We start from the raw sequence: 21,101 nt of genomic DNA, 5'->3' as shown, positions 1-21,101 counted from the left end.
TGGACTGCAAGGAGATCCAACCAGTCCATCCTAAAGGAGATCAGTCCTGGGTGTTCATTGGAAGGACTGATGCTGAAGCTGAAACTCCAATACTTTGGCCACCTGATGCGAAGTGTTGACTCATTGGAAAAGACCCTGATGCTGGGAGGGATTGGGGGCAGGAGGAGAAGGGGACGACAGAGGATGGGATGGCTGGATGGCATCACTGACTCGATGGGCACGGTTTTGGGTGGACTCCAGGAGTTGGTGATGGACAGGGAGGCCTGGCATGCTGTGATTCATGGGGTCGCAAAGAGTCGGACACGACCGAGCAACTGAACTGAACTGAATGTTGAATTATGGCTTCCCTGGTGGCTCAGTGGTAAAGAATCCATCTGCCAGTGCAGGAGACCCGTTTGCCAATCCTGGGTTAGGAAGGTCCCCTGGAGTATGAAATGACAACTTACTCCAGTGTGCTTGCCTGGAAATCCCATGGACAGAGGAGCCTGGCGTGTTGCAGTCCATGGGGTCACAGAAGAGTCAGACACAACTGAATGACTGAGCAACCATAAGAAATGTTGAATTACAGCTAATGGTTTAATATTTACAATTATAGTCATAAGATACCTGGGACCTATTTGGTTCATGTTTGAAGCCACAGGGTTTCCAACTTAATGTTTTCCACGTAGGAGGGTTCGGTAAAACCTCGCTCTTTTAGGAGTGGCTGGGTTTCTCTGAGTTAGTGGTGATGTCTCCTGTCCCCATGTATATTGCCTGCAATAGCAGCAGGATTCAGAATGTGGGGCAAAGAAACACCTGAATGTGGGTTTTAATATCAGAGAGTAAATTCTTCACGTGCCTTGAGAGAGACCACAAACCCTACCCAGGGCCTTGGCCTTGAAAGTCTCCTGTCGAGCAGGACTTTCTGGAACTTCTCAAAGTGGCTGTGCTAACAAGCCCTGATGACACCAGCTCGTCTCCCCGGGCAGAGGGCGGTGCTTTGGCTCACTGCACAGGGTGACTTCTGCTCTGGCTTCTCCTTGGTCTTCACAGCAACCTCATCCTCACTTTTTCTAATTATTACTGGGAAAGACACTAGATTTCTTTTTTCACTTAGATTTAGAAACTGTCCAGTTCTTAAATTTGCTCTTAAGCTTATTGTAGACGGCTGGGGCAGGGAGGTAGCAATTGTAATAGTTTATCTCAAAAACTAAAAGTTGTTTGAGCTTTATGATTTAATCCAAGGCAGGAAATCAGAACAAACTCAGTGAGGTCACTGGAAGTTTAGCTACAGCTGAGATGATTAACAATAGGTGTGATTTATGAACTATTGCTGTCTCCCACAATAACCGTATTTTTCTCATTGTTTCATTAGCTTTTGTATCTTTTGGCCTTAGAAGTGTTCATTTCTGATGGGTAAAGACTCTTTAATAAAATTTTTTATTTTATTAGAGCAACAAGAAAGTCTTTATCTCTTTTCACATTGTGCCAAAAATACAGCGAAGAAGATTTGTAATTTGTGATAAAACTTAGAATATGGTCAGGTAGAGTTTCCTGGAAGATCTTCACTTCTACCTCATCATTCTTTGTACTACCTAGGTCATCAGTAAGCCTGGCGTGCTGCCGTCCACGGGGTTGCAAAGGGTCGGACACAACTGGGTGACTGAACTGAACTGAGGTCATCAGTATTCCGTATATTTTTATTAGCAACTCAGAGAGAGACTTTTCAACATAATACCTGAATGAAGAATGTGCTTTTGATTTCCAGTAATTTGAGGGTTCCTTCCTTAAAGGGAGTCTCATCTTCTGATTTTATATTTTCTCTTCTTAAATAGGAGTTTTGCATTTCTTTCTGCCTCCACGTCCTCACCGGATGGAATAAGAGATTAAACAGAAAGGTGGTTCTCTTAGGGGAAAATGGAAGCCTGGGAAGTGGAAATGGTTACAAGGGGGTAGAACTGTGAAGAAAGATAGCATTTTTAGAAAAACCAAAGAGAAAGATACCAAGAGAAAACTCAGAACAAAACTTGGAATAAAAGTTGTGATCAGATAGAAATCTCAGGTTTTGGAAACAGGCTTCTGTATTAATCATAGTCTGATAGGAATAAAGGTTATCCTAGGTATTTCAAACGGTAGGAATTTAGTACAGGAATTGATTACAGAGGGGTTGAAGGGTCAGTAAAACACAAGAAGAGAGAGGAAGGCTGTGTAACCTGTGTAACTGCAGAGAACCTTGGGTCCATTTTGGTGGAAATTGTTTAAAAAATGGCAAAATCTTCCACGTGCATGATGTTTTGTTCCTCATAGGGATTCCAAGGGAAAATGAGCAGAAAAAGCTATTTACTGGTCCATCTTGTAAAAGCTTTAGGAACTGCTCGGATCTCTGGGTCTGTACACGGGGAGCAACTCCTAGCTATTCTGGAGTCCTGTGTTGAAGTTAAGATTCCAAATATCTGTGATGTCATTTCTATAGCTTTATACTCGGCCTTTTAAAGTGTTTCATGTGCCAAAGGTTATGATAACTCCAATTCTGTGCACCTGAGATCTGTTTTTAAAAGATGAAGCGTTATGCTCAAAGGTAGAACACCTGGCCTACTCTAAGAGTTTTAAACCAACCTTGGTGATGACATTGATGGAGAAGAAGAAGACCCATGAAGGAACGGGTTTCAGAGCAAGATGGCTAATTTAGTCAGAGCCCAGTACTCTGTGATTGTCTCTGGACTCTGCAAGCAGAATTTTTCTGAATGCTGCTAGATATCCGGTCGAAGCTTAGGGGAACAGTCTGGATAGAGTATAAATTTAGGATCCATCAATAACATGGTTTAGTTGAAAACCTCAGTGGAGATGGAACAACAGTAGTTATGTAGGCCTCTTTTAGAATAAATCATTGAAAAAGGAGTCATTTTAAGGAAAAGGGCTAAAAGGAAGTGATCACCCCCCTAGTCACTCCTCTTCCTCCCCAACCATATTGGGTGTTACTGTTCAGAGGTTTTAAGTCTGACTTTGTATCCTTGCCGGAGACCTGGGTTTGATCCCTGGGTTGGGAAGATCCCCTGGAGAAGGGAAAGGCTACCTACTTCTGGCCTAGAGGATTCCATGGATGGTATAGTCCATGGGGTCGTAAAGAGCCGGACTCCACTGAGCGACTTTAACTTTTACTTTGTATTCTTGGTTTAAGGAACAGAAAAGGCACATCAGGTGCCTGTCTAGTTCAGAGCATGAATTCCAACCTCCCAGTAACCGTGTTTGAAGAGGATCATACGCAACGTGAATTTGGATAATGGAACGTTTATACTTGTTCAGGAAGAGTCTATCTGGTCTTCCTTCAGCTGTTCTCCTTCATGTGGGGCGAAGAGTCCACAGACCAAGGTCACTTGCTCACCTTTGCCCACAGAGCCCATGCTTCCTGGCTGAGGCATCACACTCCACACACCAGGACCCCAGAATTCCTTGCCCCAAGGCCAAGGTGGAGCCCACTTCCAGACCTTGCACTGGGCAGTTCTCTGCTTTTTCCTCCCAAGGTCAAACTGGGCTGCTAGTATGCACTCCTGGGCTTGAAGGACGGCTGGGGTGACTGCAAACTTGTGGAGCGTAAAAGAATAATTTCAGAGACTTCCCTGGCGGTCCAGTGGTTGAGACTCCCTGCTTCCAATGCAGAGGGTTTGATACCCAGGTTTGGGAACTAACATCCCACATGCTGCACAGCGCAGCCAAAAAAAATGAAAAATTCTACACTAGACACTTGTTAAAAACAGCAAGGAAGATTTTACTGGAGTTACTGTAGTAGAAGAGAGAGACTTTGGTATAGAACTGAGCTCAACTCCAAGTCCAGCAAAGACAGCTGGGGACTGAGAGCCAGCAAGAATGAGGAGTCAGCCGAGAGAAAGTGACTCAGAGGACATCAAAGGCAGGAAGATTCTTGCTAAACTGGCGTAACAGGATTCTTGCTAAAGGCAGACTTTAGCCATTGAGTGTGGGGATTGAGAAACTTGTTCAAACATCGAGGGTTGAGGGTCGGGGTTGGGGGTGTGTCTCACCAAACCAACATAGCAGGATTCTTTGCTGAAACTGGGCTCTGTGGGCTAAGGGGGGCGGCTGGCCAAGCTTGAAGAGTGATGAGAAGAGCGCTTGTGATGGAACTTGGCCTTGCAGATTGAGGTCAGTTTTCAGTGTCGATGTTTGCAAGATCCCCAGAGTGTGGGAGAGAGCCAGGGTGGAAGGAGGAGGGTCCAGGCACCACTGCCCTCCAGCCTGGAACTCGGAGGAGCCCGAGAGTCCTGAGCTTGAACCTGGCCTTCTGGCTGCAAGTTCTTTTGAAGGACTTGCAAGGTGGGGCAGAGGTGTTTTGGTGGGGGCTCTTTCAACCGGGGAGAAACCTTACAGACGACACACTCAGGTGTTTCCTGAGGCCGCTGGTCAGTGGGGGACAGAGAGGGAGAGACCCCGAGGAGGGAGAGACCTGAGGAGGGAGAGCAAATGGGTGTTTCCTCTGTGGTGTCCTGAGTGAATGGAGGGCAAGGGCTGAGCAAGGTGAGGGTGAGTCAGCAAGTGAGGAAGAATCCTCTCCCTTCTCCTCTTCTCGTGCCCTGCCAAGCCCCAAAGAGAATTGTTGTTTGTAGTAGAGAAAGATGTTAACTTTGAATAGATATTATCCATGATTGGTGTGAACTGTTGCTTTGCATGATTTAAAAAAAAAAAATCATGAGTTGTGTATGTATGGTAAAGGTAGAAGACAAAACATTTAACAGCCTGTTAGGTTGATTTATAGCCTTGAAACATGCAGGCATATGGCGGGTGGGACTCTGTCTGCTCTCTTGCATCTGGCCCTGCGCTGTTAGGAAGGAGACTGCAAAGTTATTGACTGGCCTGAGCACGGGTTCAGTTCAGGGTGGTCTGAGAGATTTCCATGCTTAGGGGTAGAATGCACAGATGCCTAGCTGAACGTGTTATCGTCGAGAGAGGTCCCTAAGCCCTGGGCGTGTTAGGAACTGGGCTGGGCAGCAGGAGGTGGACAGCAGGCTGGCGAGTGAAGCTTCCTCTGTATTTACAGCCGCTCCCCATCGTTTGCATCGTCACCTCCTGTAAGCTCAGCAGCGGCATTCGTTTCTCGCAGTTCACAGAGGAACTTGAATCCTACCGTGAACTGCGCGTGTGAGGGCCCTAGATCGTGCACTCCTGAACAGGATCATCCCCAAACCATCCCCCCTCCCCCAATCCATGGAGAGATTGTCTTGCACGAAACCAGTCTCTGCCCGGCGGTCAGTGTCTTCCAGGAAACCAGTTTTGCCCAGTGCCTAAAATGTTGGGGACTGCTGGGCTACATGACGTAGAATTGATGTAACGGTCAGATAAGCAGACTCATGAAGAGAGATGGCGGGAGAAGAGGGGAGAATATGGGTCTGGAAGTCAGGACCTCTCCCAGAGTCCCTCTGAAGTGGCGAGGGCCAGGCTGTCTGCAGAAGTGTGTGTGCGGTATTTTTAGGTAACCCTCAGAACCTTACAGAAAACAAACACTCTGATGGGGCTGTGTGGGTAAGTCTAGAAAATTCATGTGAAATGGTTTAAAAAATAGCAATGGACTATGCAGATGATAATGTTATCAGGGAGCCCCTTGGCCTAAATTGTTTTCCTCCGAAGTTTTAGGTCCTTCTATTGGGGTCTTTTTGCAGGGTCACATTTTATGGGCCATACTGTTTTACAGTAGAGGTCCTTTTTTAAAAAACAGGTGACCTTTGGGGGACATTGTGTGGGAACGTTTCTTTTTTCTGAGTTAAGGCGTGCCTCTTCCCGAGTGGACTGGGTGTAAGCTGGGTCATATTTCTGTGAGTGTCTTGGGACTGCCGAGAGTTGGTTATTCAACAGCATCAGCGTTGTAGTGGGGCCAGTGATCTCTCTGGTCCTTTGCCATTAGCCAGTCTGAAAATTCTGGTCCCCACCAGGGATTTTTAACTTCAGATACACAACTCAAGCCAAACTTTCTTCATAGAGCGGGGTTAGTAATGTGTGTTGCCTCGCGCTTTTCCCAGTTTGTGTGGGAATAATAAAAGAAGAGTATATGCCCCTGAAGAAGAAAGAGAGCACATAAACAGATAGAGGATGGTCACTGCTTCTCTGCCTTTTCAGATTCAGTTGCCATCATCAGCACCCTAGCACCGTTTGGATTTGACTGTGGATTTGACTATCCTAGGGACCTCAGATAAGAGGAATCACACGGTATTTTTATTTTTTATTTTTTTTGGTAACTGACTTGCATCACTGAACTCAGCACAACATCCTCAAGGTTTGTCCGCGCTGTGGCGGGTGGCCCCCTCCCCTTCCCGTCTGAGGCTGAAGCACCGTTTGCCAACATGAATTGTATTGCTTTCGTGCTTCTAGTTGTGATTTCCTTTACAATGCACTTTAGTGCTGAAGACCTGTTTGTCAGCTAATAAAGGAACGAATGAATTACTCAGTATTCAGGAAACACAGAATAACCCAGGGAAATGGGAGTTTGAATCCAAAGTTGTTACCTGTAAGAGCAAGTGTACGTGGCTGTACCAAACTCCTGAACCAGTCACATGCAAGTTAGTCACATTTGTCTGGATTTATCATAGTTCAGTGGATTTTCTTTTCTTTAAATACCCCGGTTCCGACTCTTGTCACAGCGGGCGTTGCCCTGGAGTCAGAGAGAGCTCAATAACTCAGCTGTTTCCTGACCCACATCCAGTGTGTGTGTGCCTGCTAAGTTGCTTATTCGTGTCTGACTCTTGTGACCCCATGGACTGTAGCCTGCCGGGCTCCTCTGTCCGTGGGATTTTCCAGGAAAGAGTACTGGAGTACAGGGGATCTTCCCTACCCAGGAATCAAACCCGAGTCTGTTATGTCTCCTGCATTGGCAGGCAGGTTCTTTACCACTAGCGCCACCTGGGAAGCCCAACCCACATCCAAGTACCTTTGCGAAATTGCTCAATACCTCCACTTGCATTATCGATTGTAATATCCTCAGAGGTGTTTTAGGCTTGTCATGGTTGAAACTTAAGAATTGTTCAGTGTTTACAATGATAAGCTGTAAGTTTAGGGGAGGAGCTTGCTGGGCAAGATGACATATATTTTTTAATCTTCCTCAGAGAATTTTAGTTAGGAAGAATATGATTTTAAAAAAAACACAACTTATTTCAATGTGGTGTGTGTGTGGGGGGGGGGCATATAATGCAAGGTGTAATGAGCCTGGAAGCCCTCACCTCCTAGTTAAAATGAATGAAAAGCTCATTATAACTGGTTGCAGTTTCATAAGAATAAGTCTCATTCTTATTACCAACACACAGACTTAGATACTGGCTGTGACGAGGTTTCAAGGAGTTTACTTCCTCTTATACTTTACAGATGTAGACAAGCAGTGATGAGAGTCAGGTCCTATCCTTGTTCTGAAGCACTAGTTGTGTCTTTCTGCTTCCTCGCTCTGCAGTTTGGATCTTTGCCATGGTGACCACAGGGTGAGGCGATTAAGAGTCACCCATGTGCCAGGTACCCGCAGCGTACGGCCACTGGTGTCTGAGTCCCTCACTCCGAGCACTTGTGCCTGATCATTAATTCTAGACCTGCTTTCATCTTAACCATATCACCTCCAGCCTCTAATCGTACATCTGGATCCCTGCCCTCTGTGCCTATGGATTGGACTCTGGATCTTCCTCTCCCAGGAAAATGGCCTTGATTCTCTGCTCTGCCTTCTGTGGAAGCTTTATGTTCTAACTCAAGTTTATGGGTTCAGTGCCCATCATTGGCCACTTGACCAACTTAGAACCTTTGTGAGCAGGTGCCAGTTCAGTGCGGTAAATTGCCTTTCTTCTCCAGCTCTCTTTCATGTCCGATGTTTGTTTGTTGACCATTCAGCTCTGCGTGCCATTACGGTTCAGGCATGTGCGAGTATTCTTTTTATTCATTTATTTGCATCGGGTCTTAGTTGTGTCACGTGGACTCCTCTCTAGGTGTGGTGCTTGGGCTCAGTAGTTGCAGCAAGGGCTTAGTTGCCCTGCTGTCTGTGGGATCTTACTTCCCCAACCAGGGATGGACCTGAGTGCCCTGCCCTGGAAGGTGGATTCTTAACCCCTGGACCACCAGGGAAGTCCCCTGAGTATTCTTTTCGCTTCTAAAGGACTTGTGTAGCAAATGCCAAGTAAACCAAGATATGACCATTTTTAGATGTTAGTCTTTCATTCCTCCTCATTGAGAGTAAAAGCCTATTATCAAGACAGTAATACACAATCTTCAGCTGTTTCTCTGGGCTCAGTGTACGTCCTCCAGCATAAACTTCTTTGGTCTTCAATTGTTTAAAAGCCTCTCTTGATTAATTGATTTCTCATTGATGTACTGTTGGCACCAAAGAGTATGTGTTTATTTGAGAGAGTGTGCACTGGCATTACATAATTAATTTTTATGAGTTCTACCAGAGAATATGTCTCATTTTCCTGGAAGAATTTATTTGGTGTGTCTTTTCCCCAGTGGATGCTAGAAGATGGGTTTTGTGTGTGTGTATATACCATTTTCTTGCATTAAAAAAAAAAAAATCAAGTCACTGGGCCAAAATATCATCAGTGTCTGGAACACCTTAGAAATTGTGTTATGTATTGTGATATTGTCTTAATTCTTCTTTCTCAGTCATGGAAGTTACTTTTTCCTGATTGGGTTTCCACCCACAGTCAGGAAACAATGGTTTACCACATCCATCATTTCTGTCTGCACATTATCATGTTTCGAAGTTTTCCCCAATTAATCCTCTGGAAGCTAGAATCACTCACAGTTATAATCCTGTTATGCCTTCTTTATTTCATGATGTGCTTGTTATTTCACATCCATCCTTCAGCGATCTGTAACATAGTGCTATTATCAGCTCTTAAGTCTTTAAAAGCCTCTTATCTACCATTTTGACTAAGACTGATTCACTGCACTTTGTTGAAAATCGATCATTTTGGATTAAAAAAAAAAAACCATGCCGTGTATTTGTTCTGGCTACTTTTGCATAATTTCCTTTTTTTTTTTTTTTTTTCCATTTAATCAATCTGCCAAGCTAGTTTGCTTTCTCCCTTTTGGCTTCCTTTCTCTTTCCCTTTTTAAGAATTGTCTCTCTCTTCATTTCTCCTTTCCTCTTTGGGTAATGCCTCTGGAAAGAAAAAGCCAGTTGCAGGAGTCAGTGGAATAAATTCTTTAGAACCAGGCTAGACACTTACTCCCATTTCTCTTTTTATAAAATGAGAGAGAATGTCCCTTTCTTTGATGACCCTCCTTATAAGCAGTTTCTAGGGTGAAAGCTTCATGATTTGACTATTGGGCATTTAAAAAAATATTTATGTATGTATTTATATTTGGCCGCGCTGGGTCTTTGTTGCTATGTGTAGGCTTTTCTCTAGTTGCAGTGAGCACAGGCTACTCTCTAGTTGGGATGTGCGGGCTTCTCACTGCAGTGGCTTCTCTTGTCCTGGTGCACAGGCTCTGGGGCACTGGGGCTTCAGGAGTTGTGGCTCCTGGGTTCTAGCGCTCGGGCTCAGTATTTGTGGCATCTGGGCTTAGATGCTTCATGCCATGTGGGATCTTTCAGGACCAGGAATGGAACCCATGTCCCCTGCACTGGCAGGCAGATTCTTATCCACTGTACCACCAGGGAAGTCTTAACTGTCAGGCATTTTGCAGGCATTATAACAGGCTTCTTATTTATAGCCTCAACCTCCTCTATGTACTAGTTTTCCTGGGTGAATTCAATCTGAAACACCAGAGTTCTTTTGGACATACTAACACTGTCTTTTCTTCTCCTAGGTACTGACTTTAGCATAGATAGCTTACCTCTGCCTCGGAAAGCCCATCATGACTGGGCCCTTTTTCATGAAGAGTCTCCAAAAAATAATTATAAGCTCTTTCACCAGCCAGTAATCACCTTGTTCAACTACACCGCCACCTTCAGCCGACATTCCCACCTGCCACTAACCACCCAGTACTTGGAGGGCACGGAAGTCCTGACGTCCCTCCGATACCTGGTCCCCTTGCGGTCTAAAAACAACCTCCGGAAGATCCTTGCTCCCCTGGTGTATGTACAGTCCGACTGTGACCCGCCCTCAGACAGGGACAGTTATGTTCGAGAGCTGATGACATACATTGAGGTCGATTCCTACGGCGAGTGTCTGCGAAACAAACCTCTCCCTCCACAGCTGAGCAATCCAGCCTCTATGGACACAGATGGCTTTTACAGGATCCTCGCCCAGTATAAGTTTATCCTTGCTTTTGAGAATGCGGTGTGTGATGATTACATCACCGAGAAGTTCTGGAGACCTCTGAAACTGGGGGTCGTCCCTGTGTATTACGGATCCCCCAGCATCGCAGACTGGCTTCCAAGTAATAGAAGCGCTATCCTGGTATCAGAATTTTCTCACCCTAGAGAACTGGCAAGTTACATCAGAGCACTGGATCAGGATGACAGACGCTACCAGGCCTACATAGAATGGAAGCTGAAGGGTGAGATCTCAAATCAGCGACTTCTCACCACGCTCAGGGAACGGAAATGGGGGGTGCAGGACGTTAAGCAGGACAACTACATCGACGCATTTGAGTGTATGGTGTGCACCAAGGTGTGGGATAACATTAGGCTCCAGGAAAAGGTAAGTGAGCCCAGGTTTGGCAGAGAGGTGCTGGGATGGCCGTCTTGATGTTCTCCGCTGCTCTGCATTCTTCTGTTGCAGCTGCCTTATCACTGGTCCTCACTTTTATCAGAGAGGCTAGGTTCTGCGGGAAGGATGGATATTTCATTTCTCTTTGAGGAGTGCCGTGAAGTTTGCTAGTCTGTTCTGAAGGCTTTAAATTCTACTTTATTGTTTCTTCTGGAGGATACCACACTACAGGTGCTGGGCAGTGATGCATGGAAGCTGCAGGGGAGGCATGAAGGCCAAAAAAGTTTAAAAAATGGAAAGTTCTGAATCTCATCCACATTTTCAGTCCTTCAACCCAGTGGTCCTCAGCCTTTTTGCACCAGAGACCAGTTTCATGGAAGACAGTTTTTCCATGGACCAGGGGACAGTGAGGGGAATGTTTTGGGAAGACTCAAGTGCATTATATTTATTGTGCACTTTATTGCAGTTATTATTGCATTGTAATATATAATGAAATAGTCATACAACTCACCATAATTCAGAATCAGTGGGAGCCCTGAGCTTGTTTTCCTGCAACTAGAAAACATCTGAGGGTGACAGGAGACAGTGGCAGCCACTCCCCAGGGCTAGCAGCACCACTTCAGCTCCACCTCAGATCATCAGGCATTAGGTTTTTACAAGGGGCACCCAACCTAGATCTCTCGCAGCTGCAGTTCGCAGTAGGGTTCGCGCTCCTATGAGAATCTAATGCCAGTTGAGTTGGTCTAGTCAAGTGCCAAATCGCTTCAGTTGTATCTGACTCTTTGCGACCCTGTGAACCATAGGCCAGGCTCCTCTGTCCATGGGATTCTCCAGGCAAAATTACTGGAGTGGGTTGCCATGCCTGCCTCCAGGGGATCTTTCTGACCCAGAGATCAAACCCGCATTGGCAAGCGGGTTCTTTACCGCTAGTGCCACCTGAGGGTCTAGTCAAGAGCTGACCTAAATTTGGGTTTGCAGAACTTCTCTGGTAGTCCAGTGGCTAAGACTCTGCCTTCCATTACAGAGGTGAGGGTTCCACCCCTGGCCAGGGAACTGAGACCCCACATGCCACGGGGTGTGGCCATAAAAGAGAAAAAGAAAGGTCTGTGTTGTTACTGTTACGTTTAGTGCTCTGCAGCTTCAAATTATTCCAGTATTTATAATTAGAGTAATCAATAATTAAATATTATCATTATTAACTCTGATGATTACCTGTACTTACAGTGGGACCTGGCACTAAGTGGTTTTTCTCAGCCTTTCCCCCCCACCCTCAGCTTTTGTCAGGTCCTGTATGGATGGGTCACAGGGGAGGTCTCCCTTCTCTTGCCCCTCCATTAGCAGTAAACTGCTGTTGCTTGTTGCTCAGCGATTGGCTCATGGTGTGGGCAGGGTGGGTTCTTTGTTTTCTTGGCAGCATCAGGCTTAGATTTTTGCATTCCTGGAACTCAGGAGTGAAGCTTTCTCAGTGTTCTTGCCTCTCCTTCAAGCCAGACTCTGCCTTGCATCTGTGGTTGGTTTGGATGGAAGAGAGTTCTGTGTCCCTTCAGGGGTAGGTGACCTCTGGTATCATGGTGGGATCCTAGGTCCAGATTGGTTTCCAGCCTCCCCCCAGACCATGAGACAGGTGAATTTTGTATGGGGGAGTGGTAGCTTTTCATCCCTTGGATCCGAAGATAAAAGGTTAGCTCCTGCTTCCTCAGTGTCATAAGGCTTTTTCTCTTTGTGAGGGAAGGTTCTGGGGAGATGGAAGGGGCTTCCTGACGTCCCCCTCCCTGCCCTGGGCCAAAGAAGGAGGCTGTTTCCAGTGTTTTGCCCTGGCCCCAGTCTTCTTCCTGGGCATCTGATGGAGGTACATGGAAAAAGCTTTTGGGGCCTCCCTGCTGGTTCAGTGGTTAAGAATCTGCCTTGCAGTACCAAGGACGTGAGTTTGATCCCTGGTCTGGGAACTAAGATCCCACATTCCGTGGAGCAACCAAGCCCATGTGCCCCAGTTACTGAGCCTGTGTACAACTAAGACCCAATGTTGCCAAATAAATAATAACTTTTTTTTTAAAAGAAAAGAGCTTTTGAGTAAATTTGACCTCTTTTTTGGTGTAACCCAGCTATTCCAAACTAACATGGTAGCCCATACCTATAAGGATTTGTTAAAATTTTAGTTGATTTCTTGTTACCTACTTTGTGGTAGCCACCTCTTTCTCCTGTGTTCTGCAAAAGGTGAAATTGATCCTGTGTATATCTTTCTTGAGAAAAACATGTCACTTTGGGATTCAGTTCACTTGGTTGTTGTGTGATCTTGGTACCCTGACGAACTCAAGAAGAGTTACGAATTTGTAGATTATCTGACTTTTTCCTTGTTGTTAAAGTAGGAGCCATGTTCTCCTTGGAAGCAAAATATTTATTAATTGTAGTTTAGAAACAGCTTGTTTTTCTGCCCAGGACTTCAGCTGGAAAGGCAGTTTGGGATGCTGAAAGTTAGTTACTACTAAACATGCCATAACTATTTCATCAGACACACTTTCTTCAGGTCACACTATGAAACATTTCTGGAAGAACACTAGAGTTAAAAGAGTCCATTTCACAAGATTCCTTTCTCTGTGATGTCACCTTAAATGGGACTTTATCCTACACCATTGGAAGAACTCTCGAGTGGGCAGGCAGGGAAAGAGTACTACTACTGACTTTCTCCTGTAGACAGTTACGCAAGGTCAGGGTTGGGAAGGCCACTGAAGGTGGTGTGGTCAGTACAGATGAAACTGATGTTTCAAATGTCACGACCAAGTCATCTGCTAATTTATGTTACATTTCCAGGGCTGGCGATTTCACCATTTTTTTAGGGTAGCAAATCTTATCTTTTGTTAAGTTTCTACAGTTATACCAGTCTTCATATTGAACCAAGACTTCCCCTTCTATAGTTCTTTCTTAGCTTCCCACATCTGACTCTAATGCAGTGAGATACAGCTTTGCATGTGTGACCATCAGTCAGGAAAGATGAGCAATGGCCTTTCCAAAGCTGTTTTGTAGTAGTCGATTGGGGTCCTCCTTATTTGATTGTGGTCTTGCTCCAAATACAGTCTCTCCCCAACCATGAATTCTGGTTGTAGTGACCCCACGTTTGAACCTGCATCTATTCCTTTGAACTTTGAGTTGGTATTTATTTATTTGGCTATGCTGGGTCTTAGTTGCAGCATGCAAGAAGGACCTTCATTGTGGCATGTGGGACCTTTAATTGTGGCATGTGGCATCTAGTCCCTGATCAGGGATCAAACCCAGGAGCATAGAGTCTTAGCCATTAGACCATCAGGGAAGTCCCTGGATGGGTATTTAGACTCCCCAGATTGTAAGTCTTAGCATTTTCTTGTGGTTTGTCATTTGGATTCCTGTTCTGGTTTTCTGTGCTCAATTTAGTCTTGGTAAAGAATCCTTACTCTTGTTCCAGGCTCTTGGAAGCCAAACTCCATGACCATCTGTGAGTAGTTATCAAGAGAAGAGAGAATTTAGGCAACCCTATCCTTCATGCTCTACCAAACAAGTTAGTTCACTCTTCTGTTTGTAATCTCTTTAGATGCTTTAAAACAAGCTTTATGTTCACTCAGAGTCACCTCTTTTACATGCTAAACATCTCTAGTATATTTCAGATTGGTTTTTTTGCTCTGCTTTCTAAATTTGGTATGAACGAAGAGTAATCATTGCAGACCTGACTATTATCGACTCTAATATCTTCACATTAAAATTTTTTTTTAGGACTTCCCCGGGTGGTTCAGTGGTGAAGACTGTGCTTCCAATGCAGAGGGTGTGGGTTTTTTCCCTGGTTGAGGAACTAAGATCCCACATGCCACGTGGTGTGGCCAAAAGATAAAAAGAATTTTTAAGAAAAAGGTATACAGGTACAAGTATATCTTGTACTTGTATCAGATAGTTCTGCAAAGTTAGTTCAAAACAAAGCAATCTTCTACTTCTTTTTCCTTTTCTCCTTCCCTAGAAGGCAGCCACTTGCCACCAGCCACGTGCTGTGCTCAGGCGGGTCCTATTCCCTGGAGCCCCACGGGCTGAAGCCCACCAGGCTCCTCTGTCCATGGGATTTCCCAGGCAGGAATACTGGAGTGGGCTGCCATGCCCTCCTCCAGGGGATCTTCCCAACTCATGGATCGAACCCCACATCTTCTGCATTGGCAGGCAGATTCTTTACCACTGGCGCCACCTGGGAAGCCACTTACTACCATACTTAGCTAATTATTTTGGTTATTACTCAATGTTTCTAAATAACATGCTCTTATACACAATTTTTTTTAATATCCACTGTTTATATGATCATGTAACTTACGTAGAGATGAACCATGTAGTATACTATGATTTATTTATTTCCCTTACCTGTACAGCTTTTGGTTTCCCTCGAATTAATAATTGTCTTATTTCTTATTTGTTTATTTTTATTTTATTCTTTTACATAACTAATTCAATTCTTGTTGATTGTTTAAACCTCCTTTGAAGATGTTCAGCTATACCAGGCATTCAAATCATTTCATCTTGTTGAATAAATCTCTCCTGGAGCCTTGTGACATATATTAGGTACATCTGGTTGCCCTCTACACTGTGTAGAGACCACCCTGAGATCTCCCTTCTTTAGCATTTTGGGAATTGCCTTTCCTGTCTTTTTCTTTTATGTTGACACCTCTGTTTCGTGTATGTTTTTCTCCTTTTCTCTTAACTTTCTTTCTTTGTATTTGGTTGATTGTACCCTCATCCTAAAAGGTGATGCTGTGAAAATGCTGCACTCAATATGCCAGCATATTTGGAAAATTCAGCAGTGGCCACAGAACTGGAAAAGATCAGTTTTCGTTTCAATCCCAAAGAAAGGCAATCCCAAAGAATGTACAGACCACCACACAAATGTACTCCTCTCACACACGAGCAAAGCAATGCTCAAAATTCTCCAAGCCAGGCTTCAACAGTACATGAACTGTGAACCTCCAGATGTTCAAGCTGGATTTAGAAAAGGCAGAGGAATCAGAGATCAAATTGCCAACATCTGTTAGATCATCAAAAAAGCAAAAGAGTTCCAGAAAATCATCTACTTCTGCATTATTGACTACACCAAAGCCTTTGACTGTGTGGATCATAACAAACTGTGGAAAATTCTTCAAGAGGTGGGAATACCAGAACACCTGACCTGCCTCCTGAGAAATCTGTATGCAGGTCCAGAAGCAACAGTTAGAACTGGACATGGAACAACAGACTGGTTCCAAATCGGGAAAGGAGTACGTCAAGGCTGTATATTGTCACCCTGCTTATTTAACTTAAATGCAGAGTACATCATGAGAAATGCTGGGCTGGAGGAAGCACAAGCTGGAATCAAGATTGCTGGGAGAAATATCAATAACCGCAGATATGCATATGACTTCACCCTTATGGCAGAAAGTGAAGATGAACTAAAGAGCGTCTTGATGAAAGTGAAAGAGGAGAGTGGAAAAGCTGGCTTACAAGTCAACATTCAAAAAACAAAGATCATGGCATCTGGTCCCATCATGGCAAATAGATGGGGAACAATGGAAACAGTGAGAGACTTTATGTTTTGGGGCTCCAAAATCACTTCAGATAGTGACTGCAGCCATGAAATTAAAAGACGCTTACTCCTTGGAAGAAAAGCTATGACCAACCTAGATAGCATATTAAAAAGCAGAGACATTACTTTGCCAACAAAAGTCCATCTAGTCAAAACTATGTTTTTTCCAGTAGTCATGCATGGATGTAAGAGTTGGACCATAAAGAAAGCTGAGGGCCAAAGAATTAATGCTTTTGAACTGTGGTGTTGGAGAAGACTCTTGGGAGTTCCTGGGACTGCAAGGAGTTCGAACCAGTCAATCCTAAAGGAAATCAGTCCTTAATATTCATTGGAAGGACTGATGCTGAAGCTGAAACTCCAGTACTTTGGCCACCTGATGAGAACTGACTCATTTTAAAAGACTGTGATGCTGGGAAAGATTGAAGGCAGGAGAAGAGAATGACAGAGGATGAGATGGTTGGATAGCATCACCGACTTGATGGACATGAGTTTGAGTAAGCTCCAGGAGTTGGTGATGGACAGGGAAGCCTGGTGTGCTGCCGTCAGTGGGGTCACAAAGAGTCAGACATGACTGAGTGGCTGAATTGAACTGATCCTCACCTTCTTGACAAAGGATGTATGGGAGATGTCTGAAATGTCTTTATTCGATTCTAACATTTAAGCTATAGTTTAGCTGAATGTAAACTACTAAAATGGACATTAGTGGGTTTTTTTGTTTTTTCAGGATTTTGAAGGCATTTTGTTATTGGCTTTCTTTAAATTTTTTTTTAACTTTTGAAAGGATTACGGATTGATAGAAGGTTTGCAAAGATAGTGCAGAGTGCCAGAATTCTTTTCTAATGTTAATACTTTACATAGCCACGCACATTTGTCAACATTGAGAAACTAATGTCGACTGTTAATACTACAATGAACTGCAGTACAGACTTGAGTCCTATTTCTCCAGCTTCTACACTCACATCCTTTGTCTGTTCCAGGATCGGATCCAGGATACCAGATTGTAGTTACTCCGCATGTCGTCTTAGACGCCTTCAGTTTGTGACAGTTGTGCCATCTTTCCTTGTTTTTTTTAATAACTGACATTTTTGAGGAAGACTGGTCAGTATATTCTGCAGAATGTTCCTCTATAGAGTTTCTCTGATGTTTTCTCATGTTGAGACTTGGGTTTTGGATTTGGGGGAATAAGAGGACAGAGGTGAAAAGGCCCTTCTCATTGTATCATGTCAGAGGATGAGTGATATCAACATGATGTTTTACTGGTGATTCTCTCTTTGATCACCTGCTTAAGGTGGTGTCTGCTAGGTTTTTCCTCTCTGAAGTCACTAATTTTCTCTTTACACTGAGCGAGTCAGTAAATCCAGCCCACAGTCAAAGAGAAGGGAATAAAGCTTCACCTCCTTGGGGGAGGAATATAAACTAATCTGAGGATATATATATATATTTATATTTTTTAAATTAATTAATTATTTGGCTGCACTGGGTTGCCACACATGGGGTCTTTGATCTTCATTGCAGCATGCAGAATCTTTAGTTATGGCAGGTGGGATCTAGTTCCCTGACCAGGGGTTGAACCCAGGCCTCTTGCATTGGGAGAATGGAGTCTTAGCCACGGGACCACCAGGGAAGTCCCTGGACATATGTTGAAACCACCACAGTAATTAGTAAATATCTGGGGGGAGATGTTTCGAGGCTGTGCAACTCTTCTTTTTCTCCTTAAAGTTGTACTTACTAGTGTTAATACTCATCGACGAATTTCACCACTGCTTTTTAACTTCTAGTGTTACTGTCCAGACATCCAAAACCATCCTAACTTCTGACCTTCCGAATTGATCTTTCCGTTTTAGGAAGTTTGTGGAATCCCTTCCTTTTCATCTGTGTTGTAAAACTCCATAAAAATGTGCTTTGTCCTGAGGGTGTTGCTGAATGGATTGAAGGACTGAATGAGACCACCTGTGAAACCCGCCTAGCAGAGCATCTAGTGCATGTGTGTTTTGAGTGCTCCGTCATTGCCATGTCTGACTCTTTGAGACCCCGTAGACTGTAGCCCACCAGGCCTCTCTGTCCACAGGATTTCTCAGGCAAGAGGACTGGAGTGGGTTACTATTTCCTCCTCCAGGGGATCTTCCCGAGCTAGGGATCAAACCCACGCCTCTTGCATCTCCTGCATTGGCTGGCTAATTCTTTACCACTGAGCCACCTGGGAAGCCCATCTAATGCACAGGATATTCTCAATAAACGTTAGATACTTTCTTTCTCCTTTTAACTCTTCAGCAGTGTAACTATGGAGACACCATGGAGTGAAGGTACTTGCTTTCGGTACTGAGGGAACATGAGACTTGTACTATACATTTTTCATTCTCCCCTCTTTCTCTCAATGCAGGGCTTACCACCCAAAAGCTGGCAGGCAGACGTGACCCACCTGAGCTGCCCAGAGCCTGCAGTGTTTGCTTTCTCACCGCTGGCCCCACGTCGGCGCTCCCTGCGAGAGATGTGGATACCAAGCTTCCAGCAATCCAAGAGAGAAGCCCGGGCACTCAGGTGGCTGGTTGATAGGAATCAAAACTTTTCAACTCAAGAGTTTTGGGCCCTAGTATTCAAGGACTAATATCCAAAAAGTATTAGAGTTTTACTCTCTAGGTTGCCTTACTGTTGGAATATAATAGCTGCTTTGTTGACGCTCCATTAGGATGAGAATAAATGGTTGCAGTACTCAAGTGAGCTCTGTCCGATGATAGATATGAATTACCCTTAGAGGTCGCTTCTCTATTTTTTATACTAAAAAGAAAAAGCAAGTATTGGGTTGGCCAAAAAGTTTGTTTAGGTTTTTCCATACCATCTTATGGAAAAACCTGAATGAGCTTAACATTTCTTACCAAATACTAGTCACCTTCAGACTGCATGTCTGGACACATGTCCTTGCCGTCCTATGTGAAAATTCACCTGCTGCAGAGTGAATGTTTTCTTTGCTGCGAGGAATGAGGTCCTGAAAAGAAGGCAGGGGTGTATAGCTGTGGGTTCTTCCACTCCCCTCGCTGTCTGCATCGATTGCTATTTGGCAAGCCCGGTGTCCTGACGCTGAGCGTGAACAGGAAATGCATTAGAACTTGGCAGTGAGAGGTGCCAGCTGTTGATTTCCAGGGGCGTGAGTGTGTCGTGAAGGCTGCGTGAGGTTGATCCGCTGTCGCCTCAAGTCTACAGTACGTAGCGCGTCTCCATCTCCCCCATGCTGTCAGCCACCCCCACACCTTTCTTATCACCGCTTTGCCCTGTATCCTCCCCCGTTCCTTTTGTGAAGTCATGCCTCCTCTTCGGATATTTTGAGCGATGAGTTCCCCGAGGTCCCATGTTCCACTGAGCAGAATAGTACCTCGAATCCTATGACCTGGGCTGGATGGTCTGTGTGTTTGGATCGTGGGGAGAGCGCATGCCTACCAGAACTCCCGTGGTATGGAAGCTGACTTGTCTTAGGGTGATGTGCAACCTGGGGTGGGCAGCCCTTCATTTTGGGAGCATCCCCCGTCATTTCTGACCCTGTCACAGAGGACTTTCAGCTGTCTTGTCTGGAGCTTCTGCTGGAGCTTCATGAAAGATGGGGAGAAAACATGAGTTCCCATTCTCTTTTCTTGGGAGCCTGGGAAGTCTTCTAGATGACACTTGAGCCTGTTGCCACTTGCCGTGTGATGGCTTTGTAGCGGAAAGACGTAAGCTCCAGACGACAGGAAGGGTCCTGGTACTCATGTGCCTGCCGTGGGACAAGGAGGAAGCTGAGGAAGGCACCCTTGACACCAGCTGCCCATTTATCACAGGCCGGTGTCTTTCAGTGCCTGCCAAGGGCATCTCCTCTTCACAGGTCTGTCTCTGGCTGTGCCAGAGAAATAAGGATGAAACCAGAACATTCTCTTAGAGGCAAGAAACGTCACAGGGCTTCTTGCCTAGGACTGGGTTCTTTTCCATCCCAGCTCTGCCATTAACTAAATATGAATTTGAACAAACCTCTTGACCTCCCTGGGCCTTCGTTTTTGTGCCTAAGAAGAACACATAATTCTAATGTCAGCGTAGATCTTTAGTTCCTTCTGATTACAGAAATGAAAATGCTTGAGAAACTCAGAGGGAATATGGAATGATGAGCTGTGACTCTAGAGTAAGAAAAACCTGATTATAGTCCCCCCTCTTCGATGTACCATCTTTATTACCTTGGCCAAGTTATTTGGTCTTTTAAAGCTTTGGTTTGCTCATGTGTCATGTTTGCTCTCTGTGCAATTGTTGTGATAATTAAATAAGTTTGTGTTCATGGAACTTCCCTGGTGGTCCAGTGGTTCAGCTCCGTGCTTCCAATGCAAAGAGTGCAGGTTCAATCCCTAGTCCTACGTGCCATGCAGCCAAAAAGTAAAAATAAATAGATACTGTAAAACAGACAAGTAAATAAATAAGTAAATAAGCTTGGGAGGTTATATAGCCAGCCCCGATAGGCCATTACGATACTTGGAACTTTACTATTACAAAATCCTTATTTTTAAAAAAACTGATTGAGTAGGTAATTAAAGATTTTAGAGACCATCAGTGTAGGTTGCAAGTGACATTAATGGTTTTAAAGCAAGAGCATTATCCCAGGAGCCTCACATAAATCGCTTCTTATATATACAGAGTAAACTACGATAGAGCAAGTTTACTTAATGGTGTTCTTGATGAAGTAATAAAAATGACTAATTTTATAAAACCTTGACCTTTGAGTATACGTCTTTTTAATATTCTGTGTGACAAAATGGGGCGTATGTACAAAACGCGTTTGCTGTACACCAACGCACAGCAGGAATCTCAAAGAAAAGCACTTGTGTGATTGTTCGAGTTGTGAACTGAACTTTTATGCGGAAAACCGTTTTTGCTTAAAAGAATGTCTGGCAAACTGTGGTTGTTCAGTGATGGATTTTTGT

The 21,101-nt window shown here is 44.5% G+C and overlaps 1 protein-coding gene across 4 annotated transcripts in view; it reads left to right on the top strand.

The window, feature by feature from the left end:
* The window catches only part of FUT10 (fucosyltransferase 10), a 74,230-nt gene extending 53,337 nt beyond the window's left edge, over positions 1–20,893 (top strand). For all 4 annotated transcript variants that reach the window (XM_061134895.1, XM_061134893.1, XM_061134896.1 and 1 more), the window contains 2 exons: positions 9,766–10,601; positions 18,551–20,893. In XM_061134895.1, coding sequence (XP_060990878.1) covers positions 9,766–10,601; positions 18,551–18,775 — 1,061 coding nt within the window. In that variant the 3' untranslated portion in view covers positions 18,776–20,893. The remainder of the gene's footprint in view (positions 1–9,765; positions 10,602–18,550) is intronic.
* The last annotated feature ends 208 nt before the right edge of the window (positions 20,894–21,101 follow it).

This window comes from Dama dama, chromosome 32, assembly GCF_033118175.1.
Source record: "Dama dama isolate Ldn47 chromosome 32, ASM3311817v1, whole genome shotgun sequence".
Taxonomy (NCBI): Eukaryota; Metazoa; Chordata; class Mammalia; order Artiodactyla; family Cervidae; genus Dama; species Dama dama.
Note: the sequence above shows the minus strand (reverse complement) of the source record. Positions and strands in the feature narration are given on the sequence as shown.